We start from the raw sequence: 16,011 nt of genomic DNA, 5'->3' as shown, positions 1-16,011 counted from the left end.
TTTCCCCCCTTTGAATCCTTCCTTCTCTGGGGGATGAACTGATTTTGCACCTTGTGCATTATTCCCAAGAATACCTGCCATTGCTGCTCCACTGTCTTTTCTGCTAGGCTATCCTTCCAGTCAACTTTGGCCAGCTCCTCCCTCATGGCTCCATAGTTTCCCCTGTTCATCTGCAACACTGACACCTCCGAGCTGCCCTTATCCTTCTCAAATTGCAGATAAAAGCTTATCATATTGTGATCACTACCTCCTAATGGCTCCTTTACTGCAAGATCGCTTATCAAATCCTGTTCATTACATAACACTAAATCCAGAATAGAGGGTTATGGGCTGAGTGCAGATTGGTGGGACTAGGTGAGAGTAAGCGTTTGGCACAGACTGAAGGGCCAAGATGGCCTGTTTCCGTGCTGTAATTGTTATATGGTTATAAGGGACAATGAGAAGGCCTTGGTGGACAGGATTGAGGTAAACCCCAAGGCATTCCACAAGTATGTGAAGAGCAAGAGGATAAGACGTGAGAGAATAGGACCAATCAAGAGTGACAGTGGAAAAGTGTGTATGGAATCAGAGGAAATAGCAGAGGTACTTGATGAATACTTTGCTTCAGTATTCATTACAGAAAAGGATCTTGGTGATTGTAGGGATGACTTGCAGTGGACTGAAAAGCTTGAGCATATAGATATTTAGAAAGAGGATGTGCTGGAACTTTTGGAAAGCATCAAGTTGGATAAGTCACCAGGATGGGACGGGATGTACCCCAGACTACTGTGCGAAGCGAGGGAGGAGATTGCTGAGCCTATGGTGATGATCTTTGCATCACCAATGAGGACAGGAGAGGTTCCGGAGGATTGGAGGGTTGTGGATGTTGTTCCCTTATTCATGAAAGGGAGTAGAGATAGTCCAGGAAATTCTAGGCCAGTGAGTCTTACCTCAGTGGTTGGTAGGTTGATGGAGAAAATCCTGAAAGGCAGGATTTATGAACATTTGGAGAGGCATAATATGATTAGGAATAGTCAGCATGATTTTGTCAAAGGCAGATTGATTTTTTTGAGGATGTGACTAAACACATTGATGAAGGTAGAGCAGTAGATGTAGTGTATGTGTATTTTAGCAAGGTATTTGACAAGGTACCCCATGAAAGGCTTATCAAGAAAGTAAGGAGGCATGTGATCCAAGGGGACATTGCTTTGTGGATCCAGAACTAGCTTGCCCACAGAAGGCAAACAGTGGTTGTAGATGGGTCATATTCTGCTTGGAGGTCGGTGACCAGTGGTGTGCCTCAGGGATCTGTTTTGGGACCCCTACTCTGTGATTTTTATAAATGACCTGGATGAGGAAGTGGAGGGATGGGTTAGTAAATTTTCTGATGACACAAAGGTTGGGCATGTTGTGGATAGTGTGGAGGGCTGTCAGAGGTTACAGCAGGACATTGATAGGATGCAAAACTGGGCTGAGAAGTGGCAGATGGAGTTCAACCCAGATAAGTGTGAGGTGGTTCATTTTGGTAGGTCAAATGTGATGGCAGAATATAGTATTAATGGTAAGACTCTTGGCAATGTGGAGGATCAGAGGGATCTTGGGTTCCGAGTCCATAGGACACTCAAAGCTGCTATGCAGCTTGATTCTGTGGTTAAGAAGGCATACGGTGCATTGGCCTTCATCAGTCATTGGACTGAGTTTAAGAGCCGAGAGGTAATGTTGCAGCTATATAGGGCCCTGGTCAGATCCCACTTGGAGTACTGTGCTCACTTCTGGTTGCCTCACTACAGGAAGGACATGGAAACCATAGAAAGGGTGCAGAGGAGATTTACAAGGATGTTGCCTGGATTGGGGAGCATGCCTTATGAGAATAGGTTGAGTGAACTTTTTCTCCTTGGAGCAACGGAGGACGAAAGGTGACCTGATAGAGGTGTATAAGATAATGAGAGGCATTGATCGTTTGGATAGTCAGAGGCTTTTTCCCAGGGCTGAAATGGCTAACATGAGAGGGCACAGTTTTAAGGTGCTTGGAAGTAGGTACAGAGATGTCACGGGTAAGTTTTTTACGCAGAGAGTGGTGAGTACGTGGAATGGGCTGCCTGCTGCGGTGGTGGAGGCAGGAATGATAGGGACTTTTAAGAGATTCCTGGATGGCTACATGCAGCTTAGAAAACTGGAGGATCTATGTGTAACCCTAGGTAGTTCTAAGGTAGGGACATGTTTGGCACAGCTTTGTGTGCCAAAGGGCCTGTATTGTGCTGCAGTTGTCTGTTTTTCTATCTCCGGTTGTGGTCGCACCCAAACTCAGTAGAAAAAGACTTCTTGCATTTACCCTATCCAAACCTCTCATAATTTTGTATATCTCTATCAAATCTCCTCTTAATCTTCTACATTCTAAGTCCTAACCTTTCCAATCTTTCCTTTTAACTCAGGTCCTCCAGACTTTACAACATCCTTGTACATTTTCTCTGTACTCTTTCAACCTTATTTACAGCTTTCCTGTAGGTAGGTGACCAAAACTGCACACAACACTCCAAGTTAGGCCTCACCAATGTCTTGTACAGCTTCAACATAACATCCCATCTCTTCTACTCAGTACTTTGACTTATGAAGGCCAAAAGCTTTCATTACAATCCTAACTACCTGTGACACCAACATCAATGAATTATGGACCTGTAATCCCAGATCCCTTTGTTCTACAGCACTCCTCAGTGCCCGACCGTTCACTGTGTAAAATCTACCGTGGTTGGTCCTACCTAAGTGCAAAACCTCACCCTTGTCTGCATTAAATTCCATCTGCCATTTTTCAGCCCATTTTTGCAGCTGGTCTAGATCCCGCTCCAAGCCATGACAACCTTCATTGCTGTCCACTGCTCCCCTGGTCTTGGTGTCATCTGCAAATTTGCTGATCACATTATCATCCAGAACATTGACATAGATGACAACCAACCACAGAGCCAGCACTGATCCCTGTGGCACTCCACTAGTCGCCTTCTCAATTAGAGCTTGCTCCATGCAGGAACTTCATACTTGGAAATACATAATTTCTGAATGAAATTCTGGGAATGAAAAGGTTAATGTATGACAGTGTTTGATGGCTCTGGGCCATCCTTTACTCCCTGTATACCCACAACTGTGTTGCCACCCACAGCTCTAATCTGCTAATTAAATTTACCAAAGACACTACATTGATTGGCCTAATCTCAAACAATAACAATGTGGCCTTCAGGAAAGAAATCATCTCTCTGACACAGTGGTATCAAGAAAAGAAATTCTCCCTCAATGTCGCAAAAACAAAGGAGCTGGTTGTGCATTACAGGAGGCATGGAGACGGACTAACCCCTATTGACATCAATGGATCTGGGGTTGAGAGGATAAACAACTTTAAGTTCCTTGGTATCCACATCACCGAGGACCTCATGTGGTCTATACACACCAGCTGTGTAGTTAAAAAGGCATAACAACTATTATGTTGTTGACTATTTCATCTCAGACGGTTGAGGAAGTTTGGTATGGGCCCCCAAATCCTAACAACTTTCTACAGGGGCACAATTGAGAGCATCCTGACTGGCTGCATCTCTGCCTGGTATGAGAACTGTACCTCCCTTAATCACAGGACTCTGCAGAGAGTGGTGTGGACAGTCCAGCACCTCTGTAGTTGTGAACTTCCCATGATTCAGGACATTTACAAAGACAGGTGTGTAAAAAGGGCCCGAAGGATCATTAGGAACCTGAGTCATCCCAACCACACATTAGTTCCAGCTACTACCAACCGGGAAATGATACTGCAGCATAAAAGCCAGGACCAGCAGGCTCTGGGACAGCTTCTTCCGTCAGGCCATCAGACTGATTAACTCATGCTGATTTGAGCGTATTTCTATGTTACATTGACTTACGATAAATTACTATGATTGCACATTGCACATTTAGACAGAGACGTAACATAAAGATTTTTACTCGTATGAAGGATGTAAGAAATAAAGTCAATTCAATTCCATTCAGAGTTTGATAGGATCTTAATTAGTAAGGGCATCAAAGTTTACGGGAAGACAAATAAATGGAGTTGAAACATAAATCAGCTACGATTGAGTGGCAGAACAGAATTGATGGGCCAAATGGCCTGATTCTGCTCCTTTGTCTTATTGCCTTAAACCAATTCAACCTGTCAACATTTCCGATATACCCCACCAAGCAGAGTGGCAGAGCTAGGGAAGTTCAGTGTTAACACTTGTGAGAGAAGGGAATTGATTGAAGCTGAGAAAATATTTGACAAGTCTGGAATGCAACATACAGCTGCATATAACCATCAGCAATCTGATAGTTGTAGCAAAAGGTGTTTATCTAATCTGTGGAGAATGGTGTCACGGACCCTGTGCAATACACACTTGAAGATTGTAGTGCCTGCAGGGTCGGTACTATGGAAAGTTACCCTTCAGTGGGATGTTGCTCACATTGTTGTATCTCTTGCAGCAGAAAATGTTCGAAGCAGATTCTCCTCGGCGAGCTCAGTCAGTGACTTTGAGGACAACGGGGCAGCAGGCAATTCCAGGTATGGTGGTGACTGAGGTGGGCAGAGCTCCCACTGAGTTGTGACTCCAGTGTTGTGAGGGTAGGGAAAGCCTCTGTGCCTTAAGGTTCTCATATGTGATATTCCTTTATTCATCTGAAATTGTGCTCAGTAGTAATAACGTGTTATCAAGCAATCCCTTGGTCTATTGAAATTCAATGTTAAGAGGGCTTACAGTGGTGCTAGAAAGTTTGTGAACCCTGTGGAATTTTTTCTATTTCTGCATAAATATCACCTAAAATATGATCAGGTCTTGTTCAAAGTTAACATTTCAGTTCAAAGTTTTAGAATCAGAATTGAAAAAATGAGGACTTAAGTTAGTTTCAAACTGAAAAGATGGTGGTAGATATTTTACAGAGTGTGGTGTTTGAGGGAAAAACTGGAGGGCTATGAGGGAGAGAATCTGGGTTCCTAACCTGGGGTCCATGGATCCCTCGCTTAATGGTATTGGTCCATGGCATAATAAAGGTTGGGAACCCGTGGACTGATCTTGGAGTGGGGTTTAAAGGTTAGCATAACATTACGGGCCAAAGGGCCTGTACTGTTCTATGTTTTAGTTTATAGTTCCTTTAAAGAATATGATGGGCCAAATAACCTCCTCAGCTGTAGGTGCCTTGTATTAAGCTTTGTCCGATTCACGTGGCGGCTTAGGCCCAAGGTGCACGCTGTGTCACTTCCTTACTGATTCAGAAACTTGCTGAGAAATGATGATGAGGGCCTGGGCCCAAAACATCGACTCTTTATTCCACGCCATAGGCGCTGCCTGACCTGCTGAGTTCCTCCAGCATGTTTGTGTGTTACTGTGGATTTCCAGCATCTGCAGAATCTCCTGTGTTTCTGAGTAATGTTGCTGATTGCTGGTAATTCTGATTTAGCCTGTATTACAGCTTCTTCCTTTCCCTCTCTTCCAACAGATTGCAAAGAGTCAGAAAACCATTGGCATCAGCTTCCTGGACCAGTCCCAACTTGGTAAGCCCCTGGAAAAAATAAGCTTCACCACTAATGTTCTTTGTGCCAAGTTCTACTGTACTCATATCAGTGATACCTGCATCCCAAATATATTTATTACAAGCTCCTAATTGTCTCTGTGACAGTGGTAGTGATGATAAGTTGCCTCTCTTAAGTGCTGATGCCCTTGTAAAGATGCTCCCACATCGTCTGGGAATGAGACCCTGCAACAATGAGAGAATGGCAACACATTTCCAATGGTTTGTGGAATACGAGGTAAACCGGTTAATATTCGGAAGTCCTTCCTTCGAGGCTGTGAGCTTGGGAAGGGTTATTGGCTGGTCTGCTGTAGTGTACTTGAATTTGAAGACACAGCAGCCTAGGTAGAATGAGAGTGGAAGGAGTCAGTGTTCAGACACTTCAAATGGGCAAGTTACCATTTGCCACCAAGCAAGACTTCCTGGTGCTCAAAGATTTCAATTTCAATTCCAATTCCCATTCCTATTGTTCCCACATGTTGGTCCATGACCTCCTCTTGTGCCAAGATGAAGCCACCTTAAATTCCCCTGGGTCTGCTCCATGAATATTAATTTCTCCTTCTGGTAAACTAATTCCCACTCCCCTCTATTCCCCACTTTGACCTTTTACCTCTTCTCAACTACCTATCATTTACCCTTGGATCCTGTTCTCTTCCTTTTGTCCACTCTCTTCTCCAGCCTTTGACCTTTCCTACCCAACTAGCTTCACTTCTCACCTTCTAGCTAGCCTCCTCCCCCTCCCCTCACCTTTTTATTCTGGTGTCTTCCCCCTTCCTTTCCAGTCCTGAAGAAGTGTCTCAGCTCAAAATGTCGACTGTTTATTCATTTCCATAGATGCTGCCTGGCCTGCTGAGCTCCTCCAGCATTTTGTGGGTGTTGTTTTAGACAAGCTAAATGATTTGTCCTGGATGGTGCTGAGCAGCTGGAGTTCTTGCAGAACCTCTGTCTGTGCAATAAACAGGAATCTCATCACACTGTTGGCCTCGATTGGTTTAAGCCTTGTCCTCTGATTATAGTGTTGATCTATCTCTCAATATTCCTTCTCAAAATGGGATTAGTTTGGGTTGGCTTCGTGGTCAGTGCAAGCATGGTTGGGCAGGCTGAAAGGTCTGTCGTCTATTGTTCTATGTAGTGTGAGCATTGAGGAATTTCTGCATGATGGAAAGCTCCTCCAAACAATGTATACTTTAGTAAGTATTTTAAGTTGTTAAAGTAAATTTATTATCGTACATATGTGTCACCATGTGATTAATTTTCTTGCAGGTATACTCTAAGTCCATAATAGAATAATAACCATACTAGACTATATCAACCAGTGTGCAAAAGACAATGAACTGTGCAAATACAAAATGAAAGAAACAATAATAAATAAATAGTAATAGATATTAAGAACATGAAATGAAGAGATCTTGAAAGTGAGTTCATGGGTTGTGGGAACATTTAAATGATGGGGCAAATGAAATGGAGTTAAGTCCCCTCTGGTTCAAGAGCTTGATAGTTCAGGGGTAATCCCTGTTGCTGTGAGTCCTGCACTCCTATGCGTTCGTCCCAATGGCAGCAGTGAGAAGAGAGCATGCCCTGGGTGGTGGGCGTTCCTTATGATGCATGCTGCTATGTGTGACTGTGTTTCATGTAGGTGTGTTCAATGGTAGGGTGGGCTTTACACATGATGGATACAACAACTTTTCCCTCAGGTCCTCAATTTTGTTCTCCATCGACTGCACATATGCTAACAAAATGCTGGGTAGAGGAGGAAAGTTAAGTCTGCTGAGTCCTCAGAAGATTGTGAAATCTGAGGGATATTTAAAAATACATTGCTTAAATTAAATGCTGCAGATTGCAGTTAGAGTAATTCAACAGTAGTATACTTAAAAGTATTGTACATAGCCTGCAGAACGTTACCATGGTTCTTTAGCCATCATTTTGTGCATTTAAAAAACAGAAGAGAGACTTGCATTTTTAAGACCTTTCATGACATCCTGATTTCCCAAAATGACCAATGCTTGTATGACATGTGACAACCCATTTATGCTTCCAACAGCAGCAATGTGATGCTTTGTTTTGTGATGTCGATTGAGGCTTAGTCTTGGAGTAGGTTTATGGGGAGCATGATTACTAGTTTCATCTTATCTTAAACTACAAGTTAGAAAGTGCTTGGCAATGTATGGTACGGCAGATTTGACTGCAGCGTTTCATGGGAGATTTGGACAGTCTTATAAAGGACATTTGTCATACTCTTGGGGAAAGGGCAGGGTGTGGAATTAGCTGAAGGGCTTGAATAAAGAGCTAGCAAAGATAGGATGGGCTGAATGGATTCATTTGCTGCAGCCTTCCAAGAAATAAGAGCAGCTTTATATTCTGTTTTCTCAGCCTCGGAGGAAGCCCAAACAGAAGCGTTTGGCCAGCACCCCCACAAAATCGAACAAGATGTCTGACAAAGGTAAGAAGGTGCTACAGACTGGACACTGCTCACACCTCACACACCCTCAGATTATTGGTCTGCTGGGTAGTGCAGGTATGTAGCTTGTTCTCACTCAATTTATTTCAGATGTGCCAGCTTTGGTTTGTGTTCTATCCCTAGATGAAGCGTACCTTGTAAAAAAAGTTGTTATTAACTGCTGTATAATCAGCAGCCCTGCTGAAGAGGCACGGTACAAACTGTTGGCTGTTTATTCCCCTCCATAGATGCTGAGTTCCTTATTCCCTGTCCGCTGTGTCCTTTGGGTTATTCCAATGGGAATTGTTGGAATACAGACCATACAAAATTTGTAAAACTGCTTCAAGTATTACTGGGGAAGATTATTCCTGATGTGTGGAAAGTAGTTCAGGCAATGGTACAATGGGGTCTGTAACTGGAAGATGATGACAAGGGAAATGTTTCAGAGTCAGGTTTATTTTCACTGATACGTGATGAAAGTTGTTTTGAGGCAGCAGTATACATAATATATACCATAAATTACAATAAGATACATATTATATATAGAGTGCCTATAAGTATTATTCACCCCCTCCCCCGGTACATATGGTATATATTATGGTACATAATATATACCATAAAGTTTTCATATTTTATTGGTTTACAACATTGAATCACAGTGGATTTAATTTGGCTTTTTTGAAACTAATCAACAGAAAAAGACACTGGTGTCAAAGTAAAAACAGATCTCTACCAAGGGATCTAAATTAATTACAAATATAAAACACACCAAATCATCACTGGTGCAGCCAGTTGGTTTCAGAAGTCGTATAATTAGTTAATGGAGATCTGTTTTTGGAGACCTGTGTGCAGTCAAGGTGTTTCAATTGATTGTAGTAAAAATACACCTGTATCTGGTGGGGTAATATGCTGTCAACAATTACACCATGTAGACAAAAAAACACACCAAGTGACTTTGCAAAAAGGTTATTGAAAAGCTTAGTCAGGAGGAGTTACAAGCTTCAGGGTGAGATGGGAGAGACTGCACATCTGTAGCCCTCTGCTAAGCCTCAGGCTCCCTCAGTCGCTTCCATCTAGGGGGAGCAGCCTTCGACCCCACCAAACTGGGTAATCAGATTGTGTAGATGCTGTGTGATGTCCCCACCATGCAAATAACAGACAGTACACCATAAGCGATTAAATGATTACACTCTATAGATCTTACTGAACTATGTACTTAATAGAGATACAATATAAAAGGAAAAAGTAAAAGGTGCCAAACTTATCAAAGTTCAACCTCTTCGCGCACAACAGTTGGAGCTCAATTAACGGAGTCTTCTTTCCACCATTCGATCCCCTCCGACCTCCTCGACCTGCTGCCTGGGACAAACCATGGTGGTCAACCAGACGCTCCACACGAATCTGTCCTCGTCTCCTCTCCTCGCCAAAGACCCTGGGTCTCAGACTCCCACTCGGGGTCCGTTCCATCGCCCAGCTTACAGCATCGCGTCTCCTCTCTGTCCTCATCGCGCCTTCTCCCCAAAGCCCGCGTAACAATAGCTTACAGACACACAAGAAAGAATTAACATCTATCCCAATTGGTTAGCAAATTAATACAATTCTCATTATCAGTAATTATAACCCCAAAAAGCTGTGAGAGAGAAGCACTTTCTCAGCAGTTAACATAACAAAGAAGCCATTTTATTAGCCTTAGCAGCAACATAAAAGAAGAAACCCCTTACACTCTCCCCCCCACCAAATTTAGTCATGTCCTCATGACTATTAAATAACTCGGCAACCCTTCCTGCAGACACAGAAACCCAATCCAGATACAGACAGTGACATTGCTCCCCAAAGAGTAGAGCTTACACCTTGTTCCTCAAGCGCTACATAGGCCAACCTATCTGGGAGTTTCCTAATCCTTCGAGACCTCCATACCCCCTCACCTAAACCCTTCAGGCTCGGACACTACTGGGGATACCTCGGGTCTGCTTGCCAACTCCTCTCACAATCTCTCACTCATGCCCCCACTGCAACTCAGAGCTCCCTGTCCTGTGTCCAGGGCCCCACTTCTTTTCTTTCAGGGTCCTGCAGTAACCCAGGCTGCCCACAGCTAGCCCTCGCCACTACCCCTGACTCAATGGGAGAAGGGCCAAAGGTCTCTTCCTCAATCAAGAGGAAGTTAGCAAAAGGCAGCATGTACCACACATCCAGCACATCATCCTTCGAATCTGTATTCTTCCTCATTTCCTCGATCGGTAGCTACTGTTTGATTTTCTCCAAACTGAAGCACTTGGCCTGGGCTGCCTCGGCAACCTCTTCAGCCTACTGTAATCGCGACGTCAGCTTCTTCTCTGATTCCTCCAACTTTCGCCACAATCTCAGCAGTTCTGACTCACGCTTCATGTTCATCTCCATCTGGGACGCAGTTACTCCACCAGTTTCTTGCACCCCGACCTGAAAATCAGCAGTTAAAGATTGGTCAGCCTCCAGTTTAGTGTTCACTGAACTTATCTCCAGCTTTTTCTTCCTAATGACTTCTTCCAGGTCAACTTTCAGGTTTTCCACTTCATTTAAACTGTCGATGGTTATCTTCAGGTTCCCTTCAAGCCTCCACTTCCCTCTTCCAAGATCTGTCCGCAATTGCTTCACCTCCTCAAACTGGGCTTTCGGTTTTCTCTTGCCCTTAGTCAGACAACTTTCTTTGTCTTCCCCAACTTGCAAGTCTTCCAACTGGTTCTGGATCACTTTCCCCGGTCTCTGCTGGGAATTTGGTCTCTCCATCTTCACTTCAGACTTGATCCCGTAGAGACAGTCACTCCCGAGCTGCGACCTTCGCCAGACCTGGCACGTGTCCAGAGAAAGCTTTACTTCATTAATTTTGTTGCCCAGGCTCCAGCACTCGCCTCGCATCATAGTCCCCCAAGGCGAATCCAAACCCTGGACAATCATCCACATACGCCAAAACTCCAAACACCTCCACATCCCCCGTGGTCTTCCCCCTGCCCCGCGGGAAGGTTACAAGGGCTCCGGATACAGGGCATCCTTTCGGACCAGAAGAATCCTAGCTAACCTATAATGGCCATCTTCTCCTTGTCGGCCTCACTCGGCGGGATCTGGCAACATCCATTCCTCAGATCCAGCACATTAAACCACTTCACACCACTCAGACAGACCATCGTCTCTTCGGCCCTCAGGAATGTATTCTGGTCACTGACAGTGCGCCTGTTCCGAATCGTATAATCCACACACACGCTGCCTACATCTTCCACGGCTGCAGTCGCCGCAACCTCTCTGTCAGCGAGGTGTCTTCAGTGGTCAACTCCCCTCCCTCGTGGTATTTTGGAGCGTCCACTAAGAGGGTCTTGCCCTCAGATACTTCCCCCAGGCCGTACCACAATCAGCTCCCGCTAAATTCAGTACCGTCCCAATGCTGCTACACATGACTTCACAAGCAGCTTGAAACACTGGGTGCACAGACAATGCCCCCAAACAGCTCTCACCCGCCTCCTCCTGACAGGCCCCCATGCTCTTCCTCACCAGCGGGGTGTTGGTCCCCTCCAGAATCGAAACTCTGCCCGTCTCAACAGTGTCCGGACACATCAGCACGAACGATTCACCAACCTCTGTCACCCCCACATTGGCCTCCAAGAACTCCAGTTTCACTGACCAATAACTGCTGTCTGGATAATCACTGGCACTGATACCCCAAATCTCCAGTGCCCTTAATGTTGTCAAGCTTCAAATACCGGTTTTAAAACGAACTGTACAGGAATTTGACCTGCACCCCGGTGTCGAGGATGACTTTAGCGTAGCTTCCATCTATTCATAACGACACCCGAGTGCATGGTCCCTCTAAGCCTTCAGGAATAGGGTCTGTTCCTTTCGGGAGTTCCTTGGTACGTTGCTGGGAACGTGCTCCCCCAGAGACCCCAAGCCCTTCCCCCACTGGGCCTCCACTAAGATTCCCGACACCTCTCTGATCAGCTGAACAACTGAGGGACGGGCTGCTCCCCTTAACTGATCCCCCTGGTACCGCAAGCAATTTATCTGCCCCCTAGCCAGAGAAGATACTCTGAAAACTTTCCACCAATCTCCTGCTACAGATATGGAAAGCCCCCCAGCTGCTGCATTTTACTTCCAGTCGAATCAGACGCATTTTCCCCCGTTTTCAGATAACTGGCAGCTGTCACTTCGAGGTTACTGAACCAGACAGTTCTAACAACATCACCAGCCCACCTACTCAAACTTTCAACCAATCCCTGACGCATTCCCTCAGCCGAGCACTGCCATTCACCTAACAGCTGAGAGGTCCCCTCCACCCCTTTGGTGGACATTATTCCAACAACCGGCAGGAGCCTGCCATAGCTGGAACATTCCGACCAGTCTTTCCTCTCTCTCCTAACAGTATGGACAGCCCATGGTCCCGCCTCACCTGGGGCACCAATAGACACTGGCAGTCCCACCACCATTTCGTCAACGCTAGTCTGAACTCGAACAACGACCTCCGGAGTACCAAGAGCCACATGCAGTATCAACACACATGCAGTAATAACCAGCAATCCCACAGAGGCACACCAGCTTTCCATCCCCGCAGCACGCATAATTTACAGAGGGCAATCACATATCTTCCTACAAAAATCAAATCCCGGACGAGTAACCCCACAATGTAACCCCCGGTAACCCTGAGACTCGCTCAGCTCGCTTCCGTCTCGGAGGAGCAGCCTTCGGCCCTGCCAGACTGGGTCATCAGTTTGTGTAGATGCTGTAGATCCCCAGACCAAAAAACAGGCAGTACACCATATGCGATTAAATCATTACACTCTATAGATCTTACTGGAACTATGTACCGTACTTAATAGAGATACAATATAAAAGGAAAAAGTAAAAGGTGCCAAACTTATCAAAGTTCAACCTCTTAGGGGGGGAGAAAGTCCTGGTTCTCACAGACATTTCTTTGCAGAAAACTACCTGGACTCCTGCGACCTTTCTGAAATCGATGCCAGGCTGAACGCTCTGCAGGAGTACATGAAGAAACTGGGAGCGCGGACTGAGTGAGGTGGGTCCCAGACCCTTTGGACGATCAGGAATATGAGAAACGTACCAAGGGCAGGGGTGCTGCGTGAGACTGGGGGTGGGAAATGGGACAACAACCTTCACACAGCATCTGCCTGATCCAGGACATGTCGTGAAGCAACAAGAACTTCATTGTCCAGAACTGTATGTCTGTTGGTTTATTGTAAATAGGAATGTATAAAAATGGGGAAAAGAGTACACATTGGAAATCAATTGAGTGCTTTGTGTCGTCTCTGAGTATTTTTATTTTGTCTATTGAACAAATGATTACCCAACAATTATTGGCTACAATGCCACTAACTAGAGCAAGAATAGAGTGTCAAACACCTTAATGACTCGTAGCTTGAGAAGTTGAATTCACAGGGCGATTGTGTTTGTTTCAAAGTTATCTAGCGTCTCCCCAAATTTGCATCGAGTGCTCATTCCCTTTCTGCTATGTCTACGTGTTATTCCAATAGGAATTGTCGGAATACAGACCATATTAAATAAGCAAAGGTGTTCAAGCCTTACTGGGGAAGAAGGGAGTACTCCTGCTGGGGGAAGAGTGAACCCCAAGGTAGATGTACAATCTCGATTCAGTGTTTCTGGTTAAAGTACCAGTATCTACCATTCCACACTAGTCCAGCTAAGTTTGCTCCTGATTAACTCCAAGAACCTTTTGACAAACTTAGATTTAAGAAGCCTTTCAAGCTTGTGTGGTGTCTAGCTTGATTTCAATGAGCTCAGTAGGCTTTAACTGGTCTTTTTTGAGGTAATATTACTCTTGTCTAGATTGGTGAGCATCTAATATTGTAAAATACTTGGGATACCTACATTGAAACACAGTACACAGGGCAAAGAATAAATAATTCCAATGTGCCTTCCGGTGATTCCCAACCTTTTTATGCCATTAAACAAGGGGTCCATGTTGGAAAACCGTTTTACATCATCTACCTGTTCCCATGCAATCTAGCAGGAAGTTCAATCCATCATTCTCCCATTCTGAAGATCCCCTCATTCTCCAATTTGAAATCTGCACTCATTCCACCCTGTTTCCCCACTCCAACAACTCTGGCTTACTTATTACCCATTCCATTTTAACTTTCCTATCATCAACTGCAACCTTGTTTTACTCCAGGAACACATCTCCTGGCTGGCACTAGCTTCAAATCTGGATGAATTATGCCAAAGGCCATCTTTCACTGTCTTTCTTAAATATTCCTTCAATGAATTTTGTGATGAACGTGATGATGGCTGATCAGTACCAACTCATGGGATGACCTGTAAAGTTTAATTCTGGCCTGCCTGAGTTTAACCTAAAGTGGCCAGGCCAGATGTGAGTGAACCCCAGGGGTCCCATGAAGTCGTAAGGTGTAAGATTTCCACTCAACGTTTCTGCTGAATGTACATTCACCAATCTAACATTCCACACAAGCCTAGCTGTTTACTCCTGATTAACTCAAAGAACCTTTTGCCAAACTTAGACCTTAAGAAACCATCCAAGCTTGTGTGCTGTCTAGCTTTCAGATAAGCTCATTTTGCACAAACTGGTTGGTCGAGCTAATATCCAGATTGCTAAACATCTAATGCTGTGAACTACCTGTGGCTCTCCTGTCTGAATAGTACCACATAGTACTTCAGAAGAGTTGAACACCAAAAGTTTCCATTTTGGAAAGGGTACATTTATCTCATCGGGATTTGTGGACCCAGTAATCTGAATCCTGAGGCTCTCTAACCTTCATGTTGTGACTCTCAACACTCAGAATTAATAGCATCAATTTTCCTGATGTCTCAGATACCAAGGTTGTTGTGACTGGCCACTTAGAGCAGAGTTATTTGTTTGCAGTTAGACTTGCCTACTGAATATTTATATCAGTAGTGTCCATCTTCCTTGTCAAACCCTTTATTGCACCTTTAAGTATAACAAGGAAACCACAAGTGGAGTGAGTCTACCACGAAGATATGTGAAGTATATACAGTGTGATACAATTGTGCAGTCTATCTGAGGTAGGAGTTCTTCCAGTATTGGACTCAGCCACTGTTCAAGGGAGTATTCTTATATCTATACTGATTCCACCATTGGGAGTGCATGTGGATGATTGAGAACAGTAATCTGCCCCAACGACTGGGGTTATGCCATGGACCCAAAGTGATCTGTGCGGCCCCAGGTAGGGAACACCTGCCCTGCTATAATAGCTCAGACTATAGTGTGTTGTATTTGGGTGGGGAAGGGAGACGGTACACATCCACACTCGATGGAATTTATTTCTACTGATTTTTCTACAATTTTTGTAAATAAATCTTTTATTCTAATGAAATGTGTGTTGGTCATTTGGCAAAAACCACATCCCAGATACAACAGGTCTATCTCTACGCTCACATATCCCACTGCCTTGTATCACCCCACAGGGGTATATATGGGGTAGATGGGCCAGGCTAATCAATTCAATTCAAGGTTAATTGTCATTCAGTCATACATGAATACAGCCAAACTCAACAGTGTTACTCCAGGGTGAAGGTAGAAGCCTTCTGACTGAACACACCACCATCTTACCAGAAAACAAATTTCACTGCATGCAGAAAAGATTTTCTTTTAATCAGAACAGACACTACAACTCTGTGACATATCTGACCTACAGGGTTTTTGTTTTTGTTGGGAAATCTCAGCAACAGTGGAAATCTTTGCAGCAATATATTTACCCTACATATATTCTACATCTGCAAACATTACAACAGTGGCGTGCAGAACAACCCCTTGGAAGCCTAGCCTAGCTGTTAGCGCAATGCTTTACAGTACCAGCGACCCAGGTTCAATTCCCACTACTGCCGGTGAGTTTGTACGTTCTCCCAGTGACAGAGTGCACTTACTCTGGGTGCTCGGTTGGTAGGTTCATTGGTCATTGTAACTTATCCTAGAATTAGGCTGGGATTAAATCAGCTTGAAGGGCCTACTCCACGCTGCATTATACATACGTACATAAATAAATAAAAGGAAACCATGCAGTTGC

The 16,011-nt window shown here is 44.5% G+C and overlaps 1 protein-coding gene across 2 annotated transcripts in view; it reads left to right on the top strand.

Annotated features, from left to right (window-relative positions):
• ccdc61 (coiled-coil domain containing 61) overlaps positions 1-15,321 on the top strand; it is an 85,453-nt gene extending 70,132 nt beyond the window's left edge. For both annotated transcript variants that reach the window (XM_073063899.1, XM_073063900.1), the window contains 4 exons: positions 4,450-4,528; positions 5,461-5,515; positions 7,903-7,972; positions 12,912-15,321. In XM_073063899.1, the coding sequence (XP_072920000.1) occupies positions 4,450-4,528; positions 5,461-5,515; positions 7,903-7,972; positions 12,912-13,006 (299 nt within the window). In that variant the 3' untranslated portion in view covers positions 13,007-15,321. The remainder of the gene's footprint in view (positions 1-4,449; positions 4,529-5,460; positions 5,516-7,902; positions 7,973-12,911) is intronic.
• The last annotated feature ends 690 nt before the right edge of the window (positions 15,322-16,011 follow it).

The sequence above is a fragment of the Hemitrygon akajei genome, chromosome 12 (assembly GCF_048418815.1).
Source record: "Hemitrygon akajei chromosome 12, sHemAka1.3, whole genome shotgun sequence".
NCBI lineage: Eukaryota > Metazoa > Chordata > Chondrichthyes > Myliobatiformes > Dasyatidae > Hemitrygon > Hemitrygon akajei.
Note: the sequence above shows the minus strand (reverse complement) of the source record. Positions and strands in the feature narration are given on the sequence as shown.